The sequence below is a fragment of the Colobus angolensis genome, unplaced genomic scaffold (genome assembly GCF_000951035.1).
Source record: "Colobus angolensis palliatus isolate OR3802 unplaced genomic scaffold, Cang.pa_1.0 Scaffold17, whole genome shotgun sequence".
Classification (NCBI taxonomy): Eukaryota; Metazoa; Chordata; class Mammalia; order Primates; family Cercopithecidae; genus Colobus; species Colobus angolensis.
This window is the reverse complement of record NW_012114821.1, coordinates 9,711,108-9,725,715: the sequence shown is the minus strand read 5'-3', so window position 1 is coordinate 9,725,715 and position 14,608 is coordinate 9,711,108. Positions and strand designations below refer to the sequence as shown.

Genomic DNA, 14,608 nt, shown 5'->3' with positions numbered 1-14,608 from the left:
TGGGATTCCTCCTGTCTCCCCTGCATATATGTGTACTCACCTTCAGGAAAGGTTGTATGGAGAGCTTTGCCTCATTCTCTTCTTGCTGTCCAGGCACGTAGCCTTCCATCCAGCCAGAGGAGTGTGGCGAGCTTTTCCAGACTGTCTCATTTCCTGAATCTCTGTCCAGTTTCTGGCCAGCCTGATGGTCCGTTTCTTGACGCCACCCAAGAGGGCAATACTAGGTTCATCCTTTGGCAAGCAGGCCAGACTCTCATTTTTCTTACTTGAAATGTAGCACTTTTTAATGAATAAATACATTGTATTTTCAGTTTACTGTGTACCTTTAGTCAGTTTTCAGACTCCTAAAATGGTTACTTTGAACCGTTTCGTCAGTTTTTGTTTTGCTTTTTGTGGGAGAGGCTTTGCTGAGCTCCTCCCTTAGCTGTACCAGAAGTCGCATGTCCTGTTAGTAACTTTTGTGTTTAACTTACGTGATTTTGGACCTTGTTCCTATGAGCAGATGCAGTTTTATTTCATTCTTTTTAATGTCTGCGTAATATTTTGTTATATGCATGTTTCAGAGTTTATTTAATTGGCCCTCAAATAATGAACATTGAAGTTACTTCTTATAGATCACAATACAAACAGTGATCCTAGGATTAACCTTGGACATAACTGTTGGCGTATTTTGGCAAATATATCTGAAAACTAAATTCCTAACAGAGAACCCACTGAATTTCTATGAGTTACTTTTAATCCTTTCATTTAAAAACTTTTTCTCCATTCTTCAGGCTAACATATATTTGAATAGATTCTAAGCTCACTGGATAGTCAAGTCCTGCTTACACATATTTAATCAAAATTTTAATGGCTTTTCCGCTTTTCACAATTCATGATGCTGTTAATGTTGTAATAGTTTCACTTTTTTAGACGGGGAGTTAAAAATGATAATTTGAAATGCAAAATTACAAAAATAAGTTAGTCTGTAGGCTACTATGAATGATTTGCATTCTCTACTAATTTAAAAGCATTTTTTCAAAGACCAAGAAAATTCTAACTATAATGGTAATATCAGCAGGGTCCATTTGACACCAGGAGAAACAGTCACCTAGAATTTTTTAAAAATTGCCTAAAATCACATAGCTGTGAAGTTCAGTTGGTTAAAAAAAAAGTTAGGCTTAACCTCAGATGTGATTGATTCAAATTCCATATTTCTTAAATGTAGTTTTTCAAAGATGGTATTTTAAATGGACATTATAGTTTTTGTGATACTGTTAAAATCACCTAACCTTACTTAGAACAGTATTTTTTAATGTTGTTTTTGATTAGGGCTTTGACTGTGTTCTTTTTGCATGAATCTATTTTTAACTTCATACAATTTGGTATTACGCCTCCTAACTTTTCACCAGGTCAAATGTTTACCATTTATATAGCACATTATATTTAGAGCTTTACAAATCACTTATTTAGAATATGCTTTACAAAGTGTATGTTAATCTTCACACATTTCCAGTAAAATGGCTGGTAACATACTAATAGGCTTATTTTAGAGAGGTTGAAATAATGATGGAAAGAACCAGATGCTTCCCCTGAGGTCACAATACCTGAAATAAGTCAGGAAAGTAATTTATATTTACAATAAAATATTGACTCCATTCTTAATTTTCCTTGTCAATCACAGTGACTTGTATTGGTCCTCATTTGCCTTCTCTTCTTCTTGCTTTGCAAGTGTTAGCTGATTATGATTTTAACTTTCTTTTTGACTGGTGTTCATATCTTTTTTAATTCCAGAATGCCTTCTGCTACAAGTTTCAAGTCAGTTTTTTGCATTCTGCTTTTGAAAAGAGGTAGTATTTTTAAAATAAATTCCCTGAATTTCTTTCAGGTTTTTAATTCTAAATAATAAATAATGCAGGAATCTGTCTCCTCTAAATCTTCTACTTACACTCTTATTTGCTCATGTTTTTTCTGTCTTAAAATCCTCTGCTCCTCCCTGAAAACTATGATCTTCTCTCTCATTTTCATTGTGCCCATACAGCTGGAAGAAGCTGCCTGCCTTTACTTTCTCTGGCTTACTGCTATTTATTATTTATTCCACTGAAACGGATTCCATCTCTACCTTTCACCCAAACCACTATTTCTGACAGTAGTGGCTTTACTGTTAATGAATCCCATGAAATTAGGACTTCTGAGAAATGTCTGTTCATATCCTTTGCCCATTTTTCGATAGGGTTGTTCGCTTTTTTCTTGTAAATTTGTTTCAGTTCTTTGTAGATTTTGGATATTAGCCCTTTAGTTCTCATCCTGAGGCAGCACTTCTTGTAATGAACTTACTATTTCCTTTTTGATCCTTTAGACCTGAACTTTCCCTTTTTTGTAAAATAGATTACGCTTACATTTACCCATGTCTTAGTTGATAATTGTTGAATGGAGTTCAGGGTGCTAAGGAAGCAGGAGAAATCAAGGATGACCCCTAGAGTTTCTTAGTTGAATCTTTGGATGATAATGTAAGGTGAAGGGAGAAGAGCAAATTTTCAGGAATAAGATTATGTATTCAATTCTGAAAATGTTGAATTTCACAACTTGTATAATTTTCTATTGGAAATGTGCAAAAAGCCTATGTCCCTGTGGTTCTTAACTACATGAAGGCTATCCTGTTGTACATATATATATTCTTCCTCTTTGCTACATTGAAGTCCTTGGGTGCTGGGCTATTGCTTAATTCCTCTTTGTTTCTCTGTTACTTGGTTCATTATAGGTAATCAATACCTGCTAATTGAATTGAGTTGCAAATAACAACACCCATATATCAGTTTTATGATATTTTAATTTTATTATAAATGTCTCAGTTGCAAAGTATGCCCAGAGAAGGGTTAGTGACTGATTATAGAAAATTTTAGCTTGAGGAAAAAATGCTATAGTTTTTTTTCTTCCTTTTTTACAAAAATTAATTATCACATTTTTATTTTAGCAAATTTTTATTTTATTGTTTTGTAAATTGATTCAACTATTTTCCTAACCCTTTTTTCTATTAAGAATTACTTGCTTTTTGTTCTAAATATTTTTGTATTTCTAATATGAAGTGAATTTTGCTATCTTCTGTCTTTTGTATAGGATTATAATGATGAGATCAGACAAGCACAGCTCCAGGAATTAACATATTTGAATGGTGGTTCAGAAAATGCAGATGTTCCAGTGGTTCGAGGGAAACCCACCTTGCGTACAAGAGGTGTACCAGCCCCAGCAATAACCAGGTAGGTGTAATTTTTTTTTAGGTTAACATACCGTGGCAGCAGTTTTAATATTTCCTTTATTAGTAGCGAAAAACAGTTCTATCTGAACAAAACTTGTATTCATGTGGGCATGGTGGCACATGCCTGTAGTCCCAGCTACTCGGGAATCTGAGGCCGGGAGTTCAAGGCCATGGTATGCTACGATAGTGCCTGTGAATAGGCACTCCAACGTGGGCAATGCTGCACTCCAACGTGGGCAATGTGGTGAGACCCCCATCACTTTAAAAATCATAATCATAACTTTTTTAAGTCTACAGTCAAACAATGTGATGTCATATTAAGGGGATTTACTTTGGAGTGAGATGTTCCTGGGCTTAAATATAACCTGTGACACTTATTAGCTGATGATTCTAGGTGAATATTATTATTCACTATAATATTAATTTTTTTAAACAAGACTTGTTTTTTATGTAAGTAATCACATTGATATGAAGATTGGGCCAGTAGTCACTTGTGTTTTGCCATTGAGTAAACCATCAGGCTACTTCACTGCCACATCACCAATCCTAAGCACAATGTCAGACACCAAGTCAGTGTCCACATGCTTGTTGCCATTTTATTCACTGTAAATGCTCTGTGGTATCTGTAATTCCTGAGGTGGTCTAGGCACACACATTTTTTATTTCTGTCCTTGGACTGGTGATTAATGTTAATGGGAAAAATGTTTTAAAGAAATCATAAATCTGACATGACTATCCAAATTTATTTGAGAATTATTTTTAATTTTTCAATCTTTGAAGTCAGTGGAAAGAAGTAATGCAAATTTTTCAATTAAACTAATGACTATGGATAAATTTTTATTTTAGATAGAATTCTGCATGAAATAATTTAAAATAACATTCTTGTACATCTCTAAGTTTATTTGGGAGAGTAAAAGTCACTTCCTCAATTTGCATTGCTGATCAGAGCAATGTCAGAGCAGTTATGCAAGAAACATAGGTATGGGTATGATCTCTACTAATAAAAAGAGCTAATAGTAATAGGGTTGCTACTGATGATTTTATGAGATAATTTATGTAGGTACTCAGTAAATGGTAAATCATTTCTATTTTTTATACCATTAAATTTACTTGAAATCTTAAGAACTTACTTACCTGCTTCATTATTTTCATGTGGCTGCTGTGACAGATTACCACAGATTTTTCGTGGCTGAAAATGATAGAAATGTAGTCTCTGATCGTTATGGAGGCCAGATGCCAAAATCACTATCACGAGGCCAAAGTCAAGGTGTTGGCAAAGTCGTTCTCCCTCTGGAGGCTCTAGGGAAGATTCCTTTCCTTGTCTCTTCCAGTTTCTGATGACTGCAACATTCGTTGATTTGTAGGCACATTGCTTTAGCCTCTCCATCCTCACACGGCCTTCTCCCCTTATATCTATAATCTCCTTCTGCCTGCCTTTTACAAGGAGACGTGATTATATTTAGGGCACACCAGGGTAATCCCATCTCGAGATCTAAATCACATCTGTAAAATTTATTTTTCTAGATAAGGTAACGTAACTAGATAAGGTAACCTTATTTAGAAATTTTTTTTTTCTAGATAAGGTTCCTGGGGTTAGGACAGGATAATTTTGAGTGGCCTACTAGTCTAGTTAGTTTTATCTTTGTTGTGATGGGAGCTTGTACATTTACAAGCCAAATACAACGAAATATATTTTATTTTATTTTGTTTATTTATTTATTTTTTGAGATGGAGTGTTGCCCTGTCACCCAGGCTGGAGTGCGGTGGCACTATCTTGGCTCACTGCAACCTCCACCTCCTGGGTTCAAGTAATTATCCTGCCTCAGCCTCCCGAGCAGCTGGGATTACAGGTGTCTGCCACCACTCCTGGCTATTTTTTTTGTTGTTTTTTTTTTTTGTATTTTTAATAGAGACGGGGTTTCACTGTGTTGGCCAGGCTGGTCTCTAACTCCTGACCTTGTGATCTGCCTGCCTCGGCCTCCCAAAGTGCTGGGATTACAGGCGTGACCCACCGCACCCGGCCAACAAACTATATTTTAAAAACTCTTCTGAAAGTCTCCAAACTTATTACATTACCGGTTTATGTTTGTTTGTTTATTTGTAGATGCAGGTAAATAGGATGATTCCTAGTGGCCAGGTGCATTATTGGTGCCATAGCAGATAGCAAACCTCCCAATCAAGGCATTGTCTCTTAGCTCTTTGAAATAATAGAGACTGAAGCATCTGTCCTCAAGTCTCACCCAAAAAGTGAACAGAAAATACATATAGATAAGTAAAAAGAGAAACAGACCAGACATAGTGGCTCATGCCTGTCATCCCAGTGCTTTGGGAGGCCAAGGCCAGAGGATTGATTGATGACAGGAGTTTAAGAGCAGCCTGGGCAACATAGCCAGACCCCATCTCTACAAAAATAAAAATAAGCTAAAAAGAGAAACAGAAGTCTCCCAGAAATGACATTTATATGTCAGCATTCCAGTCTTCTTAGTGAAATGTAGATAAAAAGATATCTCTGTATGTACATATATACTTTATTTTTAGTGATATATATATATATATATATATGAACACTATATGTAGTATTCATCATAAGAAATTATTTACCTGGTATATTAGTTTCCTGGTATATTAGTTTCCTGTGGCTGCTGTATATAACTTTATACAAGTAAGATTAGTACTCAGAAAAGTGCATGTTACCACATTTATTTTATATATATACATATCTTTATATATGTGTGTATGTAGTAAAATTAACCCAGTGATATTTCACTTAGGATTAAATTACTCTTACATATACCTTTTTGCAGAGTATCAGCACAGAATGAATCTCCCCTCCAGAACAGAGTGTGGAGAATCGAGCGTACCCACTGCTGTTGTTTAGGGGGTATTGCATTCCTTACACTAGATCTGCCATTTTTACTGAATATGATTTATAATTCAGTTGTCAGTTTCTAAATTAAGTTGTTGAAAATGTTATGAACAGATGAGGAACAGTTTTTTTGTTTATTTTGAATGCAATACCTGGACAGATACCTCCATCTGCACAGATGAAAACCCATCCCTCGTGATTACAGTATATGCATTGCTTGTCATTTAATGCTGTTTTAATGTCTTGATGGTTAATATTCTGTGATAGCATTATTTTTAAGTTCAAATTTTAGACCCTGGTTTCAGTTTGTGGTGGAGTAATGGCTGGTTCAGTGTCAGAGTTAAATGCCTTTATTTGTGTACTTATGGTTACCACCTGTGTACTTGAAATCATAAGCAGCTCATATGCTAGGCACCAGCAGGGCACTGAACACACAGCCCACTTTCTTTCCTCCATGTGATTATGGTCTTCCTCGGTCCCAAATCCTTTAAACACCTTGTTTCTACAGTACAATGTTTATATTCGTACAGCAGGAATTCAAAGCCTTCTCGGTACATTTTTTCCCAAATCTTTTCTACAGTTTAGTCTTTACTGTTTATTTTGCCATATTTCCTGTGCATTTAACCAACCCTGTGCATTTAACAACCTACCCTTTATGAAACAAAGGGTAGAAGCTTTGTTTCATAAAGTTGGTGCTTGTATTTTTCTATATTTTTGCTCACTTGTTTCTCTGCCGTGCCTTTGTAAAATCATTATTACCTTCAAGTCCAAATTGAAACTCATTTTAACAAACACTTATATTGCTGCTACTGTTGATTGAGTACTTTTCTAAGCACTTTACAGATATTAACTAAGTTATGCCTCATCACAGTCCGACGAGGTGGGCACTGTTTTGTTAACATCACCATTTTTAAAATGAGGACAGTGAGACCAGGGAGGTAAATTCTTTGCTCAAAGTCATGCAGCTAGTGATTGGTAGAGCCAGGTGGAATCCAGGCCGTCTGCTCTCATAATCCAAACCTCTCCTCTGTGATTGGTCCGTCCCTTGTGTTTTGATCCAGAATAAATAATAAGTTTTTTTTTTCCCATTCCCTTACTGTCATTCTCCCAGATAATTTTCATTCTAGCACTTTTATTGTGTTTTCATTATGGCACATGGTCACACTTTTAATACAAGATGAAAAGACTTAAATAGTCATGCACCGCGAAATGACGTTTTTGGTCAAGGATGGACTGGAGATGTAACAGTGGTCCCATAAGATTATAATAGAACTGAAAAGTCCCCATTGCCTAGTGAGGGTGATGATCTTGATACTGTGTAGTCCTAGGCTATGGGCTAATATGTGTTTGTATCTTAATTGCATACAAAAACAGCTTAAAAATAATAAAAAAAAAAGTTAACAGACGAACACTGATAGAATAAAGATATAAAGGAAATATTTTTGTACTGATTCACAAAAGCCAGGTGTTTTAAGCCAGGTGTTGCTAGAAAACAGTCAAAAAGTTAAAAAAAAATTAAAGTTGACAAATTTTTAAAAATTACGGTAAGCTAAGCGTAATTTATTATTGAAGAAAGCAAAACATTTTAAAAATAAATTTCGTATAGTCTAAGTTTATAATGTTTATAAAGTCTACAGTAGTGTCCGAGGCCTTCACATTCACTTGTCACTCACTCACTGACTTACCCAGAACAACTTCCAGTCCTGCAAGTTCCACTCATGGTAAGTGCCCTATCTAGGTGTACCATTCTCCATCTTTTATATTGTCATGTCTCCATCTTTTATTCTGTCTCCACTGTACCTTTTCTGTGTTTAGATATGTGCAGATACACAAACACCTATCACTGTGTTATAGTCACAGACAGTATTCAGTATAATAACATGCTGAACAAGTCTGTAGCCAAGCAGCAGTAGGCTGTATCATATAGCCTAGGCATGGAGTAGGCTATGCCACCTAGATTTGTGTAAGTGCACTCTGTGATGTTTGTACAATGATGAGATCACCTAAGGAGCTGTTCCTTAGAAGGTGTCCTCATAGCTAAGCGACTGTATTTATTTACTCCTTTTTTTCATGAAATCACATGCGGTAACTAACGGTAGGTGGTAACTAATGCCAAACTAATATAGTCCACAGAATAAAACTAAGGTAAAAATAAACTGATGAGCAAATTAGGGTAGAAAATTACAAAAACCCAAGGGTAAGGTCAGTATACAAAAACGTATGTATTACAACATTCCATAGTGTTGGCAGAACTGGTCTTGAAATTATTTATTGAGTTGCCTTGTGGCTAAAGATGAGGGAAATATGGCTACAGAATCCAGTGTCTAAATGTCCAAAACCAGTCACAATACATACAACAGAAAAACATACTTGCTGGAGCCTATAAATTTCTACTTAAGACTTGTGAGAAAAATCTCCAATGAATAGCCATAAATTGGCCTTCATATGATGTGATAATATCTTTAATGGCATTCCTTTTTGCCATGTTCAGTTCCTTAGTAAGTCATTTTTATTTTGCCTTTAAACCTCAAGTCATTTTTTTCTTTAATCGTCTCTGCCGTCCTTCCTAGTCTAAACCACACTACTCTTCCATTTTCAGTCACAATGACTTTTTCAAATTAAATGTGACCTTATGTTTTCCATCCTTAAAATCCTTCAGTGGCTCCTTTCCTGTTAGAAGAGAATCCACACTTCCTCACATGCACTTACCTGATCTAGCACTTGGCACTCTCCTCCCCTTTCTGACTCTTCTCTTATTCCACTTTTCCTTTGTCTTAACTCCCGCCTTACTGGTCTCCTTTCTTTTGTTCCTTAAATAGCCCAACCTCATCTCTTTCCCAGATCCTTCACATTTACTCTCCCTCTCCTTGGAGACTTTGTCTCCAGCTGTCTGGCCACCTCCCTCTCAGCATTGCATCCTCAGCCTACACAGGCACCTGATCAGAGAAGCCCTTGCCGAGCACTCGGTGTGAAGGGGCCATCCTCTCAGCCAGAAGCTGGCTCAGAACCCTGTCCTGGTGGCGTCGTATCGTTGGTCAAGCCGATTTACCTTATTTATTCGCTTTGTCATTGTTATTCCTTATGGGTAATGCAAATCCATAAAGGCCCATGTGTCCCCAGTACCTCGCATATGGTAATTGCTCAGTAAACAGTAATGTGAATAAAGTGCTGTAGCACATTCTTGAGCCTCTTTCTGATCACGTGTTGACCACGGGAAATATTCTTTTGCTAATACCGATCTTATCTGCCGCAGGACTGGGTGTGTCAAGGTACTGCTTTTGTCTGACTCAACAGCTGTGAGCCCTCCAGGATGCTGCTTTCTGTTCCTCTCTTAACACTCGGTGGCTTCTGTGCTGCTTTTCCACTGGCCTTTGCTCTGGCTGTTCTGGCCCTTTCTTCCACATAGGAGCAGTCCAGTGTCCCCACATTTGATACCAGAAGCAGCAAGAAGAAACTTGAACAAAGGAGATTATGCCCTCTTTCTGAGTAATAAGTGCGTGTTCACAGATACTGGTGCTTAATGTAGTGGTTTTGTTTTAAGTGAGAACATTAGACTAACCCAGTCACCCAGGGTCGTTTATCAGTTTTCATCGAATTGGGGAAATTTTCAGCTACTATTTCTTCAGATATTTTACTTGCCCCTTTCCCTGTTTCCACACTATGGGAACTGTCAGCTGAAGATAATCCTTTATGGTTTCTTTTCAGCATTAGATCATATGTCACTGATTTTCATGATGTCACATCTTTGTGACGCTGGTACTTTACTGGCTGCTGTGATAAACAGTAAACATTATCTGAAAGTAAGTGTGGGTCAAGAAATGAGAGTGACAGTGTCCCATCTGATCCCATGGTTTGAGAAGTTGCGAAGTTACATAGCACCCAATATGCATAATAATTGCTGTTATTTAATAATGAAATATTTCCTTTCAATTATAATACATATTGTAAAATAGTATGTGTTATTTTTCAAACAGCTGCAGTGTTGAAAAATAAATGTGTAAGTTGTTTGGTACTCACAATTTAATTATCAAATTTGTTCCTTATTGGTTTGGCCTGGGGTAAATATCATGAAAAAATTATTGAAACACTAAGGACATTGTGAACTGAGAAATTTCGGGAAAGTGTCTTTATGATATTGTCCTACAAGCTGAGTCTCTGCTCATTTTTTTTTATTTTTTTGTCTGTTTTCCAGACTAGTCTATGTCTTGACCTAGCCTCAAAGTTCACTGCCTCCTTCCTTTGTATTTTGAAGCCAAACCAATGATATTTTCATTTCAGATCCTTTATATTTTCAGATATAAAATTTTCATTTGATTTTTAATAGTTTTTATTTGTCTGCTGAGATTTTTGTATCTTTTCATTTGTTACCAGGATATTTTCTTTTGTAATCAGACCCAGGTTTGGCTGCTGGCTGCTCAAAAGTCAAACACAAGAGGCAAATACAGGAGGTGAAGGTTGATGGGAAGAAAAGCAGGTGTCATTAGAGAGCCAACAAATTGAGAAGATGACGAACTAGCGTTCTAAATTTTAAAATTTACCTGAGGGTTTTTAAAGGGAAGCATGGTGTGGGACACCCGTGGGAGTGCTGCAGAGCTCAGGGGCTACGAGTCCTGTTCCAGCGGCTGTCATGGATAATCACCCACCTGGAGGCCTAGCTGTTGTCACCTTGACTTCAGACCAGTGGCGGTGGACTAATTGTGACTCCTGCTGAGTGGAAGGATTCCACAGGGGCTTCTTGCCTGCTTTAAGATTAGCCTCTGGAATTTCTTAAGCAAGGACATAATTTGATAAGCATGCATTGCCAGAGGGGAGTTTATATAGAGGGAAAGAATGAAGAGGTGAGAGGGGAGGGAAGGAAGAAAAGTGGGTGATTTTTAAAACTGAGATCCCTGGTTATACTTTTATACATTATAAATTTTGAGAGCTTTGTTTAATTCCTTGTCTGCTAATTAATCTGGTTATGTTGGAGTAAATATTGTGCTTTGAAAACTCTGGAATTTGCTATATTCCTCCAAACAGTGTTGTTTTTATTTTATTTTTAAGACTGTTTAAGCAGATAGCTTGATTGAACTCCAACTGCAGACTGTATCTCTTGGTAAGCAGCTAAAATCTCAGATGAGCTCCTTCGTCCTTTTCAGGGATACTTGCAGTCTGCCCTGTGCGTTTGTGGTTCAGTTGTCACTGGAGAGTTGGTGGCTCCCTATCTCTGGCTCTTTTCCTTCTACACTTCCTTCCTCACTTTCCAGCAGCTGTGGTTGCTGGAAACTTTGGCCTGTGATTCATCCAGTGCAAAGACTCAGAGTTTTCCACTGGAGTCTTAGCTGCTCAGCATGACCCCTGCAGCCTGTCCTCATTGGAAACATCATAAGAAGTCACTTCATTCCGTTACCTTTCCTCAAGTGTCATAACCCTTTGGAATCTACCTAGTCATTAGCCAGTAACTTCAATTAATTGCTTTTTGTATTTTATCCAAAGTTTAGTTTTTTGCCCAAGGTTTGATTTGGTTGGAGCTTATGTTGTTATACCAGAAGTAGAACCTTGTGTGTTTTGAGAAAACACGTGTGCCAGAAATTTCATATGCGTGGCTAATGCCTCACAACAGCCATGTATAAGCTAAATATTATTATCTCTATTTTATAGATGATGAAAGTAGACTATAAATGTAGAGTTATACATCTTCTTCAAGTGTTAGGCAGTTAGTTGTTAGTGGAGTCCGGATTAATACCTAACTCCCTCAATTGAGTTGTTGCTCTCCTACATTTCCTCTGTAGCTTTATATTTGAAAAATAATATTCCTAATGTTTGCTGAATATGCTAAATTTCTTATTAGCAGGCATTCTCTCTGAATATAAATGTAACATTAAAGTTGAAGTTCTTCACATTAGAGCAGGAACTTACTTGATTTTTTAATGTTGAAATGTTATAATAAGCCAAAGCCAAAGTATTATAATAATATCTTCATAATTCAGTTGAACACAGTAAATTCAAGACTCCCAAGAATATAAAACTAGAAACAGTAGAGGATGAAATAAATCAGTTGATAAAAGAAATGCTGAGATAGACAGGAATTAACAACAAAGCCTTCATTATTAAAGTTGTATTTTGGCTGGGCATCATGACTCAGACCTGTAGTCCCAGCACTTGGGGAGGCCAGGGTGGGAAGATCACTTGAGCCCATGAGTTTGTGACCAGCATGGGCTATATAGTGAAACCTTATCATTACCAAAAAAAAAAAAATTTAAAAATCAGCCGAATGTGGTTTCACAGCTTTTCAGGAGGCTGAGGTCACAGCTACTCAGGAGGGAAGATCGCTTGAGCCTGGGAAGCAGAGGTTGTGGTGAGCTGAGATGGTTTTAAAAACAAAAAGGTCTGTTTGAATACTCAAACCTAGTAGTACATCATCAATTGTACTTAATCCAGACATGCATATTACAAAGCCAGTGCTTTGGCTGGTAGAGCAATAAACAGTTAATAGAAGAAACAGTCACATTTACTTTTGCTAAATAAAACAGCACGGATCCTTTAATGCACCCCAAGTGGTGGCAGTCTTCATTGACTGCATAATTACTCCTGAACACCTCTGAATTAACTGCCTGCATATTAACACCCTTGGACACACCTATTGCAGCTGACTGTAGTTGGAGTTGACCACTTGTCAGGATGATGAGGAACTGTGTTAATGGCTGTGCCAAGAGCTTTTAAGCTATTCCCTTGGGATTATTAATAGCACTGTTAACAATGGTTTGGGTCAGAAAACTCTGGGTGCAACTGAGTAAAACTCCATCCTAGATACAGAGAATAAAGAGGTTCTCAGATGTGGAAAACACGTCAGTTCACACTTGCGTAAGCACTTCCTGAAGCCCTCAGAGGAGAGATTGCATCAGACATTTTCATTAGTATATTTCCCTTCTGTTTAATTATTGAAATGTACTATTTCCAGAAGTATGGAGTAACTCCAGTTTGGGTACTATACATCTTTTCTGAGCATCTACCACCCCGTGCTGTACTCTGCTGTTACTAGGACCATATGACAGTGCAATTACTAAGTCTATTAATCTACAGACTAGCTTGGGCTCATAGTAGAGGGGGAATGTGCCTTTTGCCCTTTGTATTGTTGGGTCCAAGCACAGTGTTGAAATTCAGCATGTGCTCAATAAATATTCACTGATATAAGTGGAGATCAGGTTTTTAAAAATCTAAGAAATCTGTAATTGCTCCTATGTCAGGATTACATTTACCACCACCACCCCAATACCACAGGTTATATATTCCATGTGGTCTTCCCATTACCCATAACACTAAGAGCAAAGTACTATGAATTTAGCCTTGGACTGAATACATGTTTAACAGTTTAATTTGCATACTTATTACCTGCTGGAATTTAAAAAATTTCTTTTTTTGCCCCTGAAGGGTAGTAGCACATAGAAAAGAGAGCTTTAGAATCAGATCTAATTCAAATGTCACTACCACTACTACTTAAGTGGCACAGGAAAGCGCCTTCTCTACACTTTAGTCAGATGGGGGCAGCACTGCCAATATTACAGATTGCCCCTGAGTAGTCAAAGCATGCCCTGTGTAACGTGGTTACAGCCTTACTTGCCACACACATCCAAAACCCCAAACAAAAGCTGCTTCCCATCTTCCATTTCCCTCACCCAACTTTAATTTGAAGAATATTAAAATATTTTAATACCTTATGCTGTCTCCATTCTGGATATTACATATTTTCTTTAAAAATTTCAAAGCCTAAAACCATAACACTGTTATACAATAAAAACTATAAGCATGATTGGCTGCTAAAATTGAATTTATTCTAAAAAATAGGGTAACTCACTGGTTTTCAATATAGACCTTTTTCAAAAAATAGCTAATCAAGAACCTCACTTTCAGAGATGCTTATTCATGTACCCTCCTTTTCCCTAAATTCCACTAAATGAGTGAAAAAAAGTTTTAAAAACTATAAATGTACTGGAAATTATTAAAATAGTAAATGTAAGACATTTCTGGAAGAGAAAAAGTGATGGGACTAAAATGGACAAGCAACATCAGAGAAGAATGCATTATAAAAGGCTGCCAGGGAGTTAAGAGTGTTTTTAAAGAAACTCTGAACTAACAGAATAAGCATGGCAAAAAGAATTAAAATGACAAGTAAACAAATATACATAGCTCTCAAGTCCAGATATAAAGATTCTGAAGAACTGGTGAAAGTAATAAACGTGCTCTCTGAAACAATCAATGGAAACCTCTGTTTCTTACAATAATTTAAGAGGTTGAAGAAGATTGACTGGTCATCTGAATTTTTAGGAATTCTCCTTTCCAGTATACATTTGCTGACCAGGTTTTGAGTGATCATTTTCCTGTGCTCTGCTCTTGCCTCCCCCTGTAACTGGTGCGTAAATTTTATAGCCAGTTTTGTCTACAAAGCAGCTTTTCATTATCAGTTTATATTGAAGGACCATGTTAAAATCTGGGCTTAGATTTTTTTAACTTCACATTTAAAAAATTTT

General features: G+C 36.9%; 1 protein-coding gene across 1 annotated transcript in view; it reads left to right on the top strand.

Annotated features, from left to right (window-relative positions):
- The window catches only part of KHDRBS3 (KH domain containing, RNA binding, signal transduction associated 3), a 199,861-nt gene that overhangs the window by 98,892 nt on the left and 86,361 nt on the right, over positions 1–14,608 (top strand). Inside the window, exon 5 of the mRNA XM_011938134.1 lies at positions 3,097–3,236. Within this exon, the coding sequence (XP_011793524.1) occupies positions 3,097–3,236 (140 nt within the window). The remainder of the gene's footprint in view (positions 1–3,096; positions 3,237–14,608) is intronic.